Raw genomic sequence first — 17120 nt, 5'->3', positions numbered from 1 at the left:
GATCCTTTTAGTGTGCTGTTAGATTCTGTTTGCTAGTATTTTGTTGATGATTTTTGCATCTATGTTCATCAGTGTTATTGGCCTGTAGTTTTCTTTCTTTGTGACATCCTTGTCTGGTTTTGGTATCAAGGTGATGGTGGCCTCGCAGAAGGAATTTGGGAGTGTTCCTCCCTCTGCTATATTTTGGAAGAGTTTGAGAAGGATAGGTGTTAGCTCTTCTCTAAATGTTTGATAGAATTCACCTGTGAAGCCGCCTTGTCCTCGGCTTTTGTTTGTTGGAAGATTTTTAATCACAGTTTCAATTTCAGTGCTTGTGATTGGTCTGTTCATATTTTCTGTTTCTTCCTGATTCAGTCTTGGCAGGTGTGCATTTCTAAGAATTTGTCCATTTCTTCCAGATTGTCCATTTTATTGGCATAGAGTTGCTTGTAGTAATCTGTCATGATCTTTTGTATTTCTGCAGTGTCAGTTGTTACTTCTCCTTTTTCATTTCTAATTCTATTGATTTGAGTCTTCTCGCTTTTTTTCTTGATGAGTCTGGCTAGTGGGTTATCTATTTTGTTTATCTTCTCAAAGAACCAGCTTTTAGTTTTATTGATCTTTGCTATTGTTTCCTTCATTTCTTTTTCATTTATTTCTGATCTGATTTTTATGATTTCTTTCCTTCTGCTAAATTTGGTTTTTTTTTGTTCTTTCTCTAATTGCTCGAGGTGCAAGGTTAGGTTGTTTATTCGAGATGCTTCCTGTTTTTTAAGGTAGGATTGTATTGCTATAAACTTCCCTCTTAGAACTGCTTTTGCTGCATCCCATAGATTTTGGGTCGTCGTGTCTCCATTGTCATTTGTTTGTAGGTATTTTTTAATTTCCTCTTTGATTTCTTCCGTGATCACTTGGTTATTAATAAGTAGTGTATTGTTTAGCCTCCATGTGTTTGTATTTTTTACAGATCTTTTCCTGTAATTGATATCTAGTTTCATAGCGTTGCGATTGGAAAAGATACTTGATATAATTTCGATTTTCTTAAATTTACCAAGACTTGATTTGTGACCCAAGATATGATCTATCCTGGAGAATGTTCCATGAGCACTATAGAAAAATGTGTATTCTGTTGTTTTTGGATGTAATGTCCGATAAATATCAATTAAGTCTATTATGTTTAATGTATCATTTAAAGCTTGTGTTTCCTTATTTGTTTTCATTTTGGATGATCTGTCCATTGGTGAAAGTGGGGTGTTAAAGTCCCCTACTATGAATGTGTTACTGTCGATTTCCCCTTTTATGGCTGTTAGTATTTGCCTTATGTATTGAGGTGCTCCTACGTTGGGTGCATAAATACTTACAATTGTTATATCTTCTTCTTGGATCGATCCCTTGATCATTATGTAGTGTCCTTCTTTGTCTCTTCTAATAGTCTTTATTTTAAAGTCCATTTTGTCTGTTATGAGAATTGCTACTCCAGCTTTCTTTTGGTTTCCATTTGCATGAAATATCTTTTTCCATCCCCTTACTTTCAGTCTGTATGTGTCTCTAGGTCTGAAGTGGGTCTCTTGTAGACAGCAAATATATGGGTCTTGTTTTTGTATCCATTCAGCCAATCTGTGTCTTTTGGTGGGAGCGTTTAGTCCATTTACATTTAAGGTAATTATCGATATGTATGTTCCTGTTCCCATTTTCTTAACTGTTTTGGGTTCGTTATTGTAGGTCTTTTCCTTCTCTTGTGTTTCTTGCCTAGAGAGGTTCCTTTAGCAGTTGTTGTAGAGCTGGTTTGGTAGTGCTGAACTCTCAGCTTTTGCTCGTCTGTAAAGGTTTTAATTTCTCCATCAAATCTGAATGAGATTCTTGCTGGGTAGAGTAATCTTGGTTGCAGGTTTTTCTCCTTCATCACTTTAAATATGTCCTGCCAGTCCCTTCTGGCTTGCAGAGTTTCTGCCGAAAGATCAGCTGTTAATCTTATGGGGATTCTCTGGTGTGTTATTTTTTTTTTCCTTGCTGCTTTTAATATGTTTTCTTTGTATTTAATTTTTGACAGTTTCATTAATATGTGTCTTGGCGTATATCTCCTTTGATTTATCCTGTATGGGACTCTCTGTGCTTCCTGGACCTGATTAACTATTTCCTTTCCCATATTAGGGAAGTTTTCAACTATAATCTCTTCAAATATTTTCTCAGTCCCTTTCTTTTCTCTTCTTCTTCTGAAACCCGTATAATTCGAAGTGTTGGTGCGTTTACTGTTGTCCCAGAGGTCTCTGAGACTGTCCTCAGTTCTTTTCATTCTTTTTTGTTTATTCTGCTCTGCAGTAGTTATTTCCACTATTTTATCTTCCAGGTCACTTATCCGTTCTTTTGCCTCCATTATTCTGCTATTGATCCCGTCCAGAGTATTTTTCATTTATTTATTGTGCTGTTCATCATTGTTTCTTTCATCTTTAGTTCTTCTAGGTCCTTTTTAAATGTTTCTTGCATTTTGTCTCTTCTATTTCCAAGATTTTGGATCATCTTTACTATCATTATTCTTATTTCTTTTTCAGGTAAACTGCCTATTTTCTCTTCATTTGTTAGGTCTGGTGGGTTTTTATCTTGCTCCTTCATCTGCTGTGTGTTTTTCTGTCTTCTCATTTTGCTTAACTTACTGTGTTTGGGGTCTTCTTTTCGCAGGCTACAGGTTCATAGTTCCTGTTGTTTTTGGTGTCTGTCCCCAGTGGCTAAGGTTGGTTCAGTGGGTTGTGTAGGCTTCCAGGTGGAGGGGACTAGTGCCTGTGTTCTGGTGAATGAGGCTGGATCTTGTCTTTCTTGTGGGCAGGTCCACGTCTGGCAGTGTGTTTTGGAGTGTCTGTGGACTTATGATTTTAGGCAGCCTCTCTGCTAATGGGTGGGGTTGTGTTCCTGTCTTGCTAGTTTGGCATAGCGTGTCCAGCACTGTAGCTTGCTTGTTGTTGGGTGAATCTGGGTCCTGGTGTTGAGATGGAGATCTCTGGGAGATTTTCGCCGTTTGATATTATGTGGAGCTGGGAGGTCCCTTGTGGACCAGTGTCCTGAAGTTGGCTCTCCCACCTCAGAGGCACAGCACTGACTCGTGGCTGTAGCACCAAGAGCCTTTCATCCACAGCGCTCAGAATAAAAGGGAGAAAAAGTAGAAAGAAAAAATTGGTAGAAGTAGAAAGAGAGAGAGAAAGACAGAAAGACAGAAAGAAAGAAAGAAAGGAGGGAGGGAGGGAGGAAGGAAGGAGGGAAGGAAGGAAAAGAAGAAAGAATGAAGATAAAGTAAAATAAAATAAAGTAAGATAAAATATAATAAAGTTATTAAAGTAAAAAAATAAGAGAAAAAAAATTTAAAAAAAAGGATGTATAGATCCCTAGGAGAAATGGTGGAAGCAAAGCTATACAGACAAACTGTCACACAGAAGCATACACATACACACTCACAAAAAGAGGAAAAGGGGAAAATATCATAAATCTTGCTCTCAAAGTCCACCTCCTCAATTTGTGATGATTTGTTGTCTTTTGGGAGGTCTGAGGTCTTCTGCCAGTGTTCAGTAGGTGTTCTGTAGGAGTTGTTCCACGTGTAGATGCATTTCTGGTGTATTACTTGTGGAAAAACTGCATTCCATGCTGAGCCTGGAAGTTCCAAAGCTCAGTTCTGTGAGTAAATTGCAACCAAGATTTATAAACTGCAAAAAAGGTAGTGGTTCACATGTACGTCTTTCGATAGACGGTATTTTATTACAGGATAAATCTCCGGCCCGCCGTCCACACGAGTGTCGCGGCTTTGGCCGCCGGGGCCCCTCCAGAACCGGCAGCCTCAGTGAGGCCGCCCTCCCCTTGGCCTCCGGGGAGTTCCATGACGGCGGAGCGAAGAGACCCCGAGCTGCGGGAGTTCTAAATCATGAAGTTTTATGACCTGAGAGCCCTATGGACTGTGCACTTGCATAGTACATTTCACATGTGTAAGCACGTATACTTCTTGAGAAGGTGCACGGGGCACTCAAATTCTCAACAGGGTCAGTAACCCAAAAAGGGTTAGGACTCACCGGTCTATAGTCTCTTTAGAGACTCTTATACATAAGATGCACTGATTCAAAATGGTTCTAAAATATAAATTACTTAGGCCACTTACATGATTTATATTGAATAATTAGTTACATTTAAGTCTGTGCTTTTGTTTAAGCTGCATAGCTTGCCCTTATCTCAGACCCTTTTTTCTCAACAGATAAAATATTTTGATAAAAGAAGAGACTACTTAAAATTCAAAGAAAAATTTGAAGCAGGAGAGTTCCAGCCTCCGAAAACAGCCGCAAAGTCCTAGGCTGTTCCTGAACATTTCAGAAAGGTTGAAATAATTTTTTCTGGACATTCAAAAATGCTCTATGTGACAACAGTAGTTTGAATGATGGCAAACACCAATGCTTGTTCCATATATACAACTCTTAATTTAAATGGTCAAGTAACAAGATTCCATTTTTCAAAAGACAGACTTGAAATAAAATGGTATGAAATATGCTTAATTGAGTAAAAAACACATATTTTAAGAAAAAAACAAAATTAAAGCTTATGAAAACATGTACCTTTTTTGTTGTTGGAGGATGGGTAGTAGGCAAATACTATTATTGATAGAGATATGGATAAACACTGAAAAAAATAAGATTTGCCATTGTCCTGGGAGTTAGCATTTTAATACAGACAGAAAAAACTGAGGAATGGAAGAAGGTTCAACTTAAAATATACGGGTAAAATAATAAAAGCTATCTACAAAAAGCCCTACAGCTAATATAGTTAATGATAAGACAATGAATGCTTTTTCCCTCAAATCAGTAACAAGGGAAGGATATCCTCACTTCTCCTATTCAACATGGTACTGGATTCCTAGCTACCTCAAAAGAAATAAAGCACACAAATGGGAAGGAACAAATAAAACTGGCTCTATTCATGGACAATATGATTATCTCTGTAGAAAATCCCAAAGAATCGACAAAAAGAGCACCTAGAATTAATAAGTGAATCTTAGAAAGGTGGCAGGAAACAAGGTCAATATACAAAAGAAAATCATATTTGTGTATACCAGCAATGAACAGCTGGAATCTAAAATAAAATTTAAAATGTGCCATTTACAATAGGATTAAAAAAACTAAAAATAAAAGGAATACTTAGATATAAATCTAACAGTATGTACAGGACCTATATCCTGAGAACTACAAAACACTTGAAATCAGAGATCAACTTAATTGGGGAGAGGTACAGTGTTCATGGATTAGAAGACTCAGTGTTGTTAATTTACTGTTAAGTTCTCCCCAGTTTGTTCTATGGGTTCAAAACAACCCCAATCAAAATCTCAAGATTTTTGGTAGATTCTACCAAGCTGATTCTAAAGTTTGTATGGAAAGTCAAAGGACCTAAGATAGCCAATTCTGAAAAGAAAGTTCAGAAAACAATTCTGAAAAGAACAAAATTGGAAGATTCATATTATATGATTTTAACGCTTATTGTAAAGCTACAGTGATTAAGATAGTATGGTATTGGCAGAAGGATAGACACATAGTTCAGTAGAACAGATCAGAGCCCAGAAATATACCCACACAGTTAGAGTCAACTGAGTTTGGACAAGGTGAAAAGGCGATTCCGTAAAGGATAATCTTTTCAGCAAATGGTGCTGGAAAAATTGGATGTCCATGCACAACAAAAAGAGCCTTGACATAAAACTGCACCTTGTTAAAAAAAAAAAAAAAAAAAACCTCGAAATGGATCATAGACTTAAATGTAAAATATAAAACTATATAACTTCCAGAAGAAAATATGGAGAAATTCTGCATGATTTGGGGTTTGGAAGTGAATTTTTATAACGTCTTAACTTTTAAAAAAATTTGTTTTATTTATTTTATTTTTGGCTGCATTGGATCTCCTTTGTGGTGCGTGGGCTTTTCATTGCAGTGGCTTCTCTTGTTGCAGAGCACGGGCTGTAGGCACACAGACTTCAGCAGTTGTGGCTCGCGGGCTCTAGAGCACAGGCTCAGTAGTTGTGGCGCATGGGCTTAGTTGCCCCGCGGCATCTGTGATCTTCCTGGACTAGGGATCGAACCCGTGTCCCCTGCATTGGCAGGTGGATTCTTAACCACTGTGCCACCAGGGAAGCCCTGGAAGTGAATTTTTAGATGATGACCTCAAAAGCACAATCCATAAGAGGAAAAAAAAAAGCTAAGTTGGACTTTATCAGTATTAAAAATTTCTGCTCTGTGAAAGATACAATTAAGAGAATGAAAAGATAAAACTGGGAGAAAATATTGCAAATCACATATCTCATTAAAGAACTTGTATCCAGAATAACAAACCCTTATTTTAAAAATAGCCCAAGTTAAAAAAATAGGCAAATTACGTGAATATTTTCACAACTCTATTCATAGTGTTAGAAATAATATTATATTATGAAAAGATGCTCCATATTATTTGTAGAGTAAATTAAAACCGTGATGACCTATCACTACACACCTGTTAGAGTGCCTTACATTAAAGAAAGTTGATCGTACCAAGTACTGATGAAGAGGCACAGCAACAGAAACCTGGCATTCACTGCTGGTGGGGAAAGGCGTTGACTCTGAAAGAGTTACACAAAGGGATTTTTAGCTGGAAGCTGTTTTCTATGGCACTGTGGTGGTGCATCCGTGTATGCACTTGTCCAAACCCACAGGACTGTACACGGTAGAGAGTGACCTTGTGTGCACATTAAAACCAAATCAACCAGGGGGACTTCCCTGGTGGTCCAGTGGTTAAGACTGCACTCCCAATGCAGGGGGCCCGGGTTCGATCCCTGGTCAGGGAACTAAGATCCCACGTACTGCAGCAAAGCCCGCATGCCACAACTACTGAGCCCACGCGCTCTAGAGCCTTTGGGCCGCATCTAGAGAAGCCCGTGCGTCTGCAGGAACGAAGAGCCCACACAGCCTAAAGAAAAAAAGAAAATATTAGTCCCATCCATCTCAAAATAAGTAAATAAATAAAAATGAAATCAACCAGGATTTTGGAGGAATTCTAGTTTGGAACGAAGAATGATAAATGAATCTAAGTATTATAAATATATGACAAATTTACTGAAAGGGATGGATAAGAAAGGGGCTGACCCACAATAACTTTGAAAAATGGGAGTTCTGACTGGATTCTGTAAGACTGAAGACAAAAAGAACTACGCACATCGCTAAATTTCACAGGGATGTGGTGCAGCAATTCTGAAACTACAGTCATGAGAACCAGGTTTGTGTTAGAAAAAGCAGTTAAAAATAAGAGGTGCATGTTAGAATGAACCCTGTGGTGTTGGATTGGTGTCAGAGACAGCGGGAAGAATTCCTGTTTATGTGAACATATCTGGACGTAGTACTTGTACACACATGGGCTGGTGGACACCCAGGTCCCCTAGCTCTGTCCACTGAGAGGGCCTGCAGTGACAAGTCCGGGAGCAACGAGCACACCCAGCACCCAGATCTCGATTTCTAATAGTATTCACCAGTAAATGGAACCAATGATCCTTGGTGAAATGTCTGACTCTAGAACTGGTATAGAGAGAGTAAAGATGAGCCTGGAGCACTGTGTATATAAGAATGTAAGAAAGTACTTAAAAAAAAAAAAAAAGGGGCATGCCAAAGGACACAAGAGCCAACCATCCGCCCTGCCATAAACAGATGACTGACGAAAGGACAAGACTTCCTTACAGAGGAATTCCAAGTAATAAAGGAGCAGCATCCTGGATGCCAAAGTCAGTGCTCCTGGAACAGAAAAAGTGTTATTAGTGGGAGATGGGAAATCTGGATATAGATCAGGATTGTAGTCTGCTTAGTGAACAGCACCATTATCAACGTTAACCTCTTAGTTTTGATAAATGTCCATGGTTATGTAGGATCCTATTAGAGGCATCTGGGTGAAGGGCATATGGAAACGGTGCACTATCTTTGCAGCTCTCCTGCAAAACAAAAATTATTTTAATAAAGCTACAGACACGCCTCCCGGGAGGAGGCACCGCCCCGCCGCGCGGAATTCTCCGTCTGGGTCTTGCTGGAGCTTGGTGGCCGCTCTGTCACTAGTCTGAGTCGGGAGTGCCTGTATGGAACCCCAGAAATACGACTCAACAGTATGATTCAAAGCAGCGGAGCGAGCAAGACCACGTCTGCGCGTCTTCACTGCAGCATCGTTTTCACTGGAAAAGTGGAAACAATCCAGAATGTTCTGCAGCAAGCCCCCAAATGGTAATCTTACAACTTGAGAACTCTCCCTGGAAAAGTAAGAGCCCAGAAACTGCTGAGCCTCCCAGTCTGAATTTCCTTTCCCAGATTCATCGAGTAGGTCCTTGGGGATTACATGAGAAAATGCACGTAAAGTGCTTAGCAGAGTGCCTGGAATGCAGAAACAATGAACGACAGTGAACTTGGCATCCGCGTTGACTAGCTTGGCCCTTGCTGCAACCTGCATTCTCACTGACAAATTCCAGCAGGTTATGTCTGGAATTTGTGATGAGTGACTTCAGGAGGGCCAAGGCTTTTGGTGCCGAACCGAGGATGTTCACATCCTTTTGTCTGGAAATCAGACAAATTATTACAAATCAGACAAATTATTACAAATTTGTCTGATTTTATTACAATAAATAATATTTTTATTTATAATATATAATAATATATATTATATATATATATTATATATATTATATATATATTTTATATATAAAAAGAAATATAAAAAAATAAATATATAAAAAAACAAAAATATATAAAACATAAATATAAAAATATATATATTTATTACAATAAATAATAAATATTTTTATTTATAATAATAAAAAAATAATAAAATAAATAAATAAAATTAAATAAATAAAAAAAATATAAAATAATAAAATAAATAAAATAAATAAAAAATATATATTTATTACAATAAATAATAAATATTTTTATTTATAATAATATATAATATATATTATTATATATATTTATATATATATAAAATATATATTATATATGTATTATATATTATATATGTATTATATATAATATATAATATAATATATATAAATATAAATATAAATTATTATTACAAATCAGACAAATTATTACACTGGTCTGATTTTTGAAGCCAACTGATGTGTGAGACTGTGAGAAAGTCACCTTATCACTTTGTTCCTATTTCCGTCTCTGTCCCAGGTGATGGGGGTGGATTACTGTACCTGAAGTATAGAGAAGTAGGAGGAGAAATATTGTTCTGGGGCTTCCAAATGATATAATTCTATTCAATCCCACCACTGAATATTCTACCCTGGATTTATGTGGCATCCACTTTTACTGTCCCCTCTCCATCCTTCACCAGACTTTTAATTTTTTCCTCATGAGAATGTATTATTCTTACAGTAACAACAAAGAGCTAATGTAAAATGACCAGCAACAAATTGACTCTATTTTAATTCTGACTTGAGCCTCCAAAGTGGAATGAAGAATGTGAGTGCAAAATTTGCTTTATGATATAATGGGTGGAAAACCCCACCTAATTCTAATTATTCTCTACATTTCTTCCTCTACATGTTTGTATAGTCTTGGCTATTTTATTTAAATGCAAGTTCTTTGTATTCATTTTCTCTTTTTTTTTAAATTGAAGTATAGTTCATTTACAATATTGTTAGTTGCAGGTGTACAGCATAGTGATTCAGTGTTTTTACAGATTATATTCCATTATAGGTTATTTCAAGATACTGGGTATAGTTCACTGTGCTATACAGTATATCCTTGTTGCTTATCTATTTTATATATAGTAGCTTGTATCTGTTCATCTCATACCCCTAACTTTGCCCTCCCCCCTTCCTTCTCCCCTTTGGTAACCACTAGGTTTTTTTTTTTTTTTTTTTCCCGGTACGCGGGCCTCTCACTGTTGTGGCCTCTCCCGTTGCGGAGCACAGGCTCCAGACGCGCAGGCTCAGCAGCCATGGCCCACGGGCCCAGCCGCTCCGCGGCACGTGGGATCCCCCTAGACCGGGGCACGAACCCGCGTCCCCCGCACCGGCAGGCGGAGTCTCAACCACTGCGCCACCAGGGAAGCGCTCTGTATCTGTGAGTCTGTTTCGGTTTTGCATATAGATCCATTTGTATTATTTTTTAGATTCTACATATAAGTGATATTGTAGAGTAAAAATATAAATTAAAAAATAAAGCTACAGAAGAAAAAAGTACGTAACAGGTAACGAACTCTGAAACTTAATTATTATTAAAAAAGGACCCAGACATGATTGAAGTGCATTGCTGGATGGTGACAGTTACCATTAAATAATAAAGTAATCCTAATATCAAACAAAAAACCCTCAGAAGAAGAGAAACAGCACATCAACCCTCGTGGGTTCCATTCTCACTACTGGTAACGATGTGCAAGGGTGTCACCTCCTTTGGGTCCACGTTGACAACCGTCAGAAGGTAGACTATTTCTAATCAATCGCTATTTGAACCCTGAGCGAAGATGCATATGAAAATTTCCTAAAAACTTCATATGAACGATTATGGCCTAGTTTATGGCTTTAAAAATAAGTTACGAACTTCACAGGGAAGCTGGTTTGGCACCTTGCCAAGCATGTTTCCTCCCTGCGCAGAAGTAGATACAAATCAGCAGAAAGAGGCTAATGGCTCCTCCTCATGCTGAAGCTTTGCTCCCCCCCGCCCCGCGCTCGCTCTTGACAGGGGTGTGGTATTCACAGATAATCAGAGCTGCCCTAATTCTGCCTTCCTCCTACTATGATCCACATTTCTGACAATGCTAGTTTCTAGGAAAGAAATGATCTTTTTAAAATACGTTTTATTTTCACAATTGCTTAAAATATTTTATTAAAGAAGCAGTACAACTTAGCTTTAAAAAAGGTTTATTAAAGGGGACAACATACAGCAATATAGTTAAGGCACATGACAAAGTTTTGGCATTAAACTGCAAATAAAGAAATGCAAATTATCCCAACAGATTTCAGAATCTATCTCATCAGTCCAAATAGTTCTAAAACAATGTTTCAACAGCACCGATAGATAACTTGATAACTCGTCTCAGACAAGGCACAAGCTTCAGGACCCGGGGTCCCCCTGCTTCATCAGCTGCTGCCTGGTGTATTCCCAGATGAGCAGCGCTCCACTCACGTGGACGTTGAGGGAGCGGATGATGCCCTGTTGAGGAATTTCCACACACACGTCCAGTTGCTGGATCAGATTTGCTGGAATTCCTTCCCGTTCATTTCTGATTCAGAAAAATGGGAGAAGAAGAAAGGTTAGTTTTCTTATAATAAACAATTTTTTTCTCAGATATCCTGGATGTTACTGGAAGAGACAGGTTAACACAATGACACAAGTCTATGGTACCAGGAAAATAAAGAAGAGTGTAACAAGAAGGTTTATGGGTCAATTCTGTGTTCACCTGACCATCCCAAACGGGTGAAATAAAACGAGAACTTAGGGGGGCTTTCCATAAACCTTGCAAGTCAAAAGCCAGGTACAGATGTATGATCAAGAGTCCAGGTAAAACTGTAAACCTTCTGAAACGTTTTCTAGACAGACTCTCAAGACAGTGTTCTTACCCCAACAAGAGTAGAGACTTCTCAGGGAAGCAGTACTGGGTTAGGTCTAAACTTTTCACAGTCTGTTCCACACCCACGATGGTGTAACCTTCTGCTTTTTTCTGTTGCAGATAATCGATCAGCTGAGGTGGTTTTACCTTAATATTTGTTTACAAAGAGCAGAATATTAAATCATTCACTTACAGCCCTCCTGGGGGTAAAATCAGTTAAAGAAAAAAACACTTTCATGAAACTGAAATTTCTTAAAAGGAAAAGGACAGAATTATACACTATAAAAAAGAACGCTCCCAACATCTCATAAATTTATCAAACGAGAGTGACTTATAACAGGACACATTTTACTGAAAAGAATTCTACATTATTGATTTCTAAAAATACAACAGTGTGAAAGGTAATAAAAACAGGAGAACAGAGTGGGCTGTAGTTTACTTTTCAGTATTATTTTTAAGCTGTCAAAGGCTGGACTACTGCAAAAGGGCTGATAACGTGAAGACAGAGTACTACAAAAGAGTCTAGCAAATGAAAATTTTAATAATACATCGCTTTGCGCCCACCTCCACTAAAGGAAGCCACTGTTCCGCTGAAACGCTGAGGTGCTGAAACTGCTTGTCTCTGATGCACTGAAGGCTGCCAACCACGAGCGCCGAGGCCCCGAACACCTCACAGGTCCGGCACAGCCCTGCACAGGACAAGCCGGGGTTACTGCCGCCAGTCTAAGGCCAAGTTCACTAGGTCCCAGGCATTCCTCTGAAGCTCCCGGAGAGGGGGAAATGTGGAAGAGAGGCCACAAATGGCACTGGGTCAATTACAAATTTTCGGGATCAGAAGATGTTAAGCAAGCCCACTGGAAACTCTAACTTTACCTCCTAAATTGGTTGGTTTGTCAACGAGTGAGGCCACTACAATCAGTCTGCTGAGTGACTTCCCAAGTTTGGCCGCACGATCCTGAAATACCAGCTCCAGGTCTAAGTCGGGAACATTGTTTCTCCATGGGATGATCTTCTTCTGAACATCACTCCACTCTGACTCGTTATCTGCTTCGCCTGAGTTAGAACCTGGGAAAGAAAAAGAAAATATAAACCTCCCTCTCTGTTGATTTACATGCATGTATACTTTTTAAGAGCTTAAAATGATAGTTCAGAATGAGATTCATTGACTAAAGAGCTTTACTTGGATTCAAATACAATTGTCATTTTCGGTAACAGTTTAAAATGTTCAAATTCTACCCTGCTAACCAAAATACGACAGTATTTCATGAAAATCAAAGCTGCACATCTCTTCCATTTTGGCATACCCCAAATTGGGAAGCATCTTAGAATCCATAAGGGTACCATGGGTTTGGCAGCATTTTTTCCTTAGAGTTACATAAAGTAATGGCGTATCTTACAAACAATGGTGTTATTAGATTGGAATTTTCTGTAGAAATATTGTATGCCGGAAAACAACAAACAGGCTTTATCTTAAATTATCTTCCAAGTACTTGGGGGACCTTTTCTAAAAACGAGGACTGTTCTTTGGAGCAGTTATCTCTTGGCTACCGCGATGAGTACACGGATGTTACTGAGCTGTCTAATGTGCGTTGTGATCTCTAGTTCAGGACTGAGACTCTCCTTCCAGGCTCTCCTTCCCACTCCAGACCTGACTGAGCAAACGGGGGCACTTAGGTTACTGGGGAGGGAAGAGACACGCATGGAACCACGACCGACGCGGTACTATACTGAGGGTGTGCCCACACAGACAGGAGTTGCTAATGTCTGGGCGAGGGAGGGGCAAAAAAGCAAGACGCAGGAGGGCTCAGGGAAGGGAGTGTAAAAGTCTGCAACGGAGAGCGCGTGGGAAGGGCGGGGCAGACTGTGGACACGTTGCGCACGAGCAGACGCGGAAGGACACGGACTCAGGCATCGCTCACAGCCTGCAGTGGAGGGAGGGACGTGACTCAGACCAGGCCGTTAGGGCTTTGTGTATAAAATGATAAAGAATTTCTTCTACAGACAGGAGGCAGTACAGGGTTTTAAGAAAGGGGGTAACAGTACTGGTTTTGTGTTGCAGAAAAAAACCCCTCTTAAAAACGAATGTGGAGGATAAGTGGGGAGGGAAAACCACCGAGAGGCTTTCACACTAGCCCAAAAAAGACAAAAACAGTCTCTGCAAGAGGGGCTGAAGAGGAAGGGCAGAATCGCCAAGATCTGATAACGGACGGCTGTGGCTAGAGGGACCGCAGAAGAATGACTCCTGTGAGACCACTAACAGGAAGGGGATTAGCAGAGGCGCGCGTCTGGGCAGGAAGGTAAGGTGGATTTGGATGCTGAGTTTAAAGAGCTTATAGAGGAGCTAGCGAAAGCGTCTAGAAGGCTCAGGAAGGAGGCTGGCCAGAGATAAGGATCTGAAAGTTGCAGTTACATAGGTGGTGGTTTCCAGTTGTGGAAATTAATAAAAACGTGCAGGGAGAGCAAACAGAATGAGAAGAAAACCAGGCCAATGAAAGCATTTAGCATTCACGTCTCAGCAGAGAAACCCTGTTGCAATATCCCCCTCTTTACCAAAAACAAACAAAACAAACAGAAAGACCTCTGTAGCCTTCTCCCCATCCAGTAACTCCCCACTTCTCTGCCCCACTCACGCCATGGCAGAAGTCAGACAAGATGTGCAGATGTGCGGCTCCCCTCTCCTCCCCTCCCGGTCAGGCGGGCCCCTCCGCCCTGAGAAGGCTCCCGTCACTGTCTTTTGCCCCCAAATCCACATTTGCTCTTCCCCAGGCTTTGCCTGACTTGCTGTCCTCTGCTCGATGTCAACTCCTTAAAAAGGTCTTTTTAATCCTCCCTCACACTCCTTACTCTGCTTTCTTTTCTCCATACCACCTGACATCTTATCTGTATGTTTAGCGTTGTCCCCCTGGAGGAATGTAAGCGCCCTGAGGGCAGGGCCTTTGTCTTTTGTTCGGCACAGAGGGGGCAATAAGTAAATCTTTGTTGACCGAGTAAATAAATTTAAGGTGGTAAGTCTTAAAATGAACCACCTAGAGTATTTGATTTAAAAAATGCACTTTCCTAGAACTCTCCTCCAGGCAAAAATCTAAGGGTGGGACCCAAGAATCTGCACTTTCAACATGATGTCCAAGGGATTCCTGAAAACACTGAAATTTGAGAGAACTATAAATATAAGGGATGAGGGAGGGGAACTCAAAGGAGAGAGAGAAAAGTCAGACTGAGGAGAAAAATCAGGAGAGCAAGAAATGAGCAAATAAATGCTACATAGGGTCAGGTATGGTAAGAAAAGAGCATCTGTTTAGATTTTGTAAAGAAGTAGACAAAGACAATTTCTGCTTTTCTGAAAGAAGTTTCCATGATGCTTATGGGCTGGGGAAGCCAGAAGGACAAAATGTGAGTGACAGAAAAGCTGAGAATGCAGATCGCTACTACACAGCTCTTAAGGTTAGTTGTGATTTTAAAAATGGGCGGGAGACTTGGTCCCCGGTTTTTTGGGGCAGCTGGACTGTGAAGGGAAGGAGGAGGACGGGAAGTAACAGAGGGAAAAGGGGGGGTCCTTGAGAAAGCTGCAGGGAAGGATGGGGGCGGGGGCACGTGAAAGGAGGGCTGGAGCCATAGGGAAAAGAGGGGTAAGAGATGAGTGACGTTCGGCCAGACCGAGCAGGGAATGCAGAGCTCTGCTCCACTCCCAAATAGGACAAGAAAAGAGATTTCTTAATTTGGCCCTTTTTTATATCTATATTTTTTCAGAAATATATAGTAGAAGAGCAATGAATATTAATTATCAATACTTCAAAGAAGACAGAAGCCTTTAGCTTTATATAGTAAAGCAGATTAAGCTCTCTTTGGCTATTAAGAGCAAAGCCAACGTCAACTGAAAGTACTAGTCAGAGTGACACCACGCCTTCTGTCTTTTCTCTAAGTGGAGCAGAGTTCACCACATCAACGAAAAATGGTACTATCAAGCACCTATTCTAAGTAACGTGAATCAATGAGCCTGACCGAGGCAACAGGCAGAACAAGTAAAACAGAAGTTTTTCTTACCTATGTCCTGCTGGGACCAGTCACCTGGTTTTAGTTCACAAAGTGGAGCTGGAGAAAGGTACCACTGAAATCTTGCATCTAAAGGAATGTCAGTGAACCTGGTGAATTTACCAATGGCAATCCATTCGTCCTCAGCAAGGCCAGAAAGGCGTGGAAGGATATAAAATATGGTCTGAAAGGAGAATTGTAAACATCTAAATTTTCTTCCCTTAAAAATAACAAAGAAATACATGATAACATGTTTAAAGTACAACTTAATTATTATTACTGATGTGTTCTCCCAAACTATCACATCTGATCAAATGACATACTTTCATTTATATCTTGTAGCAACTGTCTAGCTATACTTCTTATCTTCTCTAACAAATCAAGGGATTAATTTAGGAAATCCTTGAGAGCGGGCAGATCTTCCACTCCAGTATTTCTAACTGTATGTAACATAGTATACACCGTGCTCTTAATACAAGCAGGAAGTGTTTTGGAATTAATCAGCATTAATGTTGGACAACATTTGGACAAATGCTATTTATTGACAACCAGACACCTCCATAAGCGATCAGATTCAAGCTCCTGTGATGCCCGATCTTCACTCTCGCTGCCAATATACAAATTTAGAGTCTAGATTTTGCCTCGACTGTACCTTAGCTGTGTGACGTTGGACAAGCCATTAGCCTCTCTCAGCTTCAACTTCCTCACTGGTAAAATGAGGGTAAAATCAGGTAAAAAGAGCACATGAAAGTGATTTGTAAACTGCACAGGGTGACACCACTGTGAACAGCAGTTATTCAGTCACTACATGACAATCCTCCCCTTTTCTTACCTATGACAAGAAAACTGAGATCCAGATAACCCTCAAATGTGAAAAGGCACAGGAGTCAGAAGCACAGCAGGCAATTTAAAACTAAAGTAATAAACTTATAACAGTGTCCAAGTCTTCATAAAAGCTTTTAGAATGAATATGGTTTTCTCTTTATTAGCAATATTTGTGCAAATGGAAACTGGCATGATGAATGCAACTGTTTATTAAGTACGTGCCAAGTATAGCTCCAAATGTACGGAGAAACAGAGTTCTTGTGTGCCATTACTTTGATATGTACAGTTATGGTTCGTATAATTAATAGAGAATAAAATATATAAAACATGAGGGTGAGGCAGTCAAAGTCAGGATGAAGGAAAAGTGGAAGCAAGGGACTTACTCCTGCTGGAGAACTGAATAGAAAAGGCTGACTTAGCACTAGAGAGTTATTAAGAGTCCTTCAGAAAGATGTCAAACAAAGCATTCTGGGCGCTAAAGGACACAGAACAGAGCACGTTAAAATATTTGAAAAATCCTAAATAATTTTTGCAATGAAGCAACAAAGTACACAATAATGTTTTATGATGACTATCTCACAACATATAGATCTGTATTTTTTTTTAAAGGCCAGCTTATTAGTAATCCACACACACACACACACACAACCCAACAACAACAAAAAACTGCTTATGCATGGTAGCTGAAGTTTCTGATACTTCCAGATTCCTAG

The 17120-nt window shown here is 39.6% G+C and overlaps 2 protein-coding genes across 8 annotated transcripts in view; one reads left to right on the top strand and one right to left on the bottom strand.

Annotated features, from left to right (window-relative positions):
• COA6 (cytochrome c oxidase assembly factor 6) overlaps positions 1-17120 on the top strand; it is a 36940-nt gene that overhangs the window by 7735 nt on the left and 12085 nt on the right. Inside the window, exons 3-4 of one of the 5 annotated variants that reach the window (XR_010936047.1) lie at positions 9917-10067; positions 11674-16515. The exons of 2 other annotated variants lie outside the window; for them this stretch is intronic. Coding sequence is in view for 2 of the 3 variants with exons in the window: in XM_067711073.1 (XP_067567174.1) it covers positions 4208-4303 (96 nt within the window). In the remaining variant the exon portion in view is untranslated. Of the gene's footprint in view, positions 1-4207; positions 4558-9916; positions 10068-11673; positions 16516-17120 lie in introns of those variants that run through there. 2 more of the 5 variants (XM_067711075.1, XM_067711073.1) reach the window with 2 other exon arrangements.
• Positions 10848-17120, bottom strand: part of TARBP1 (TAR (HIV-1) RNA binding protein 1) — a 61396-nt gene continuing 55123 nt past the window's right edge. The window contains exons 26-30 of one of the 3 annotated variants that reach the window (XM_067711069.1): positions 15595-15766; positions 12427-12618; positions 12118-12242; positions 11564-11700; positions 10848-11226 (exon numbers count right to left, since the gene is read on the bottom strand). In XM_067711069.1, coding sequence (XP_067567170.1) covers positions 11058-11226; positions 11564-11700; positions 12118-12242; positions 12427-12618; positions 15595-15766 — 795 coding nt within the window. In that variant the 3' untranslated portion in view covers positions 10848-11057. Of the gene's footprint in view, positions 11227-11563; positions 11701-12117; positions 12243-12426; positions 12619-15594; positions 15767-16790; positions 16883-17120 lie in introns of those variants that run through there. The other 2 variants (XR_010936045.1, XR_010936044.1) reach the window with 2 other exon arrangements.

The sequence above is a fragment of the Pseudorca crassidens genome, chromosome 16 (assembly GCF_039906515.1).
Source record: "Pseudorca crassidens isolate mPseCra1 chromosome 16, mPseCra1.hap1, whole genome shotgun sequence".
In the NCBI taxonomy this organism is placed as follows: Eukaryota; Metazoa; Chordata; class Mammalia; order Artiodactyla; family Delphinidae; genus Pseudorca; species Pseudorca crassidens.
This window is presented reverse-complemented; position numbering and strand designations above follow the sequence as displayed.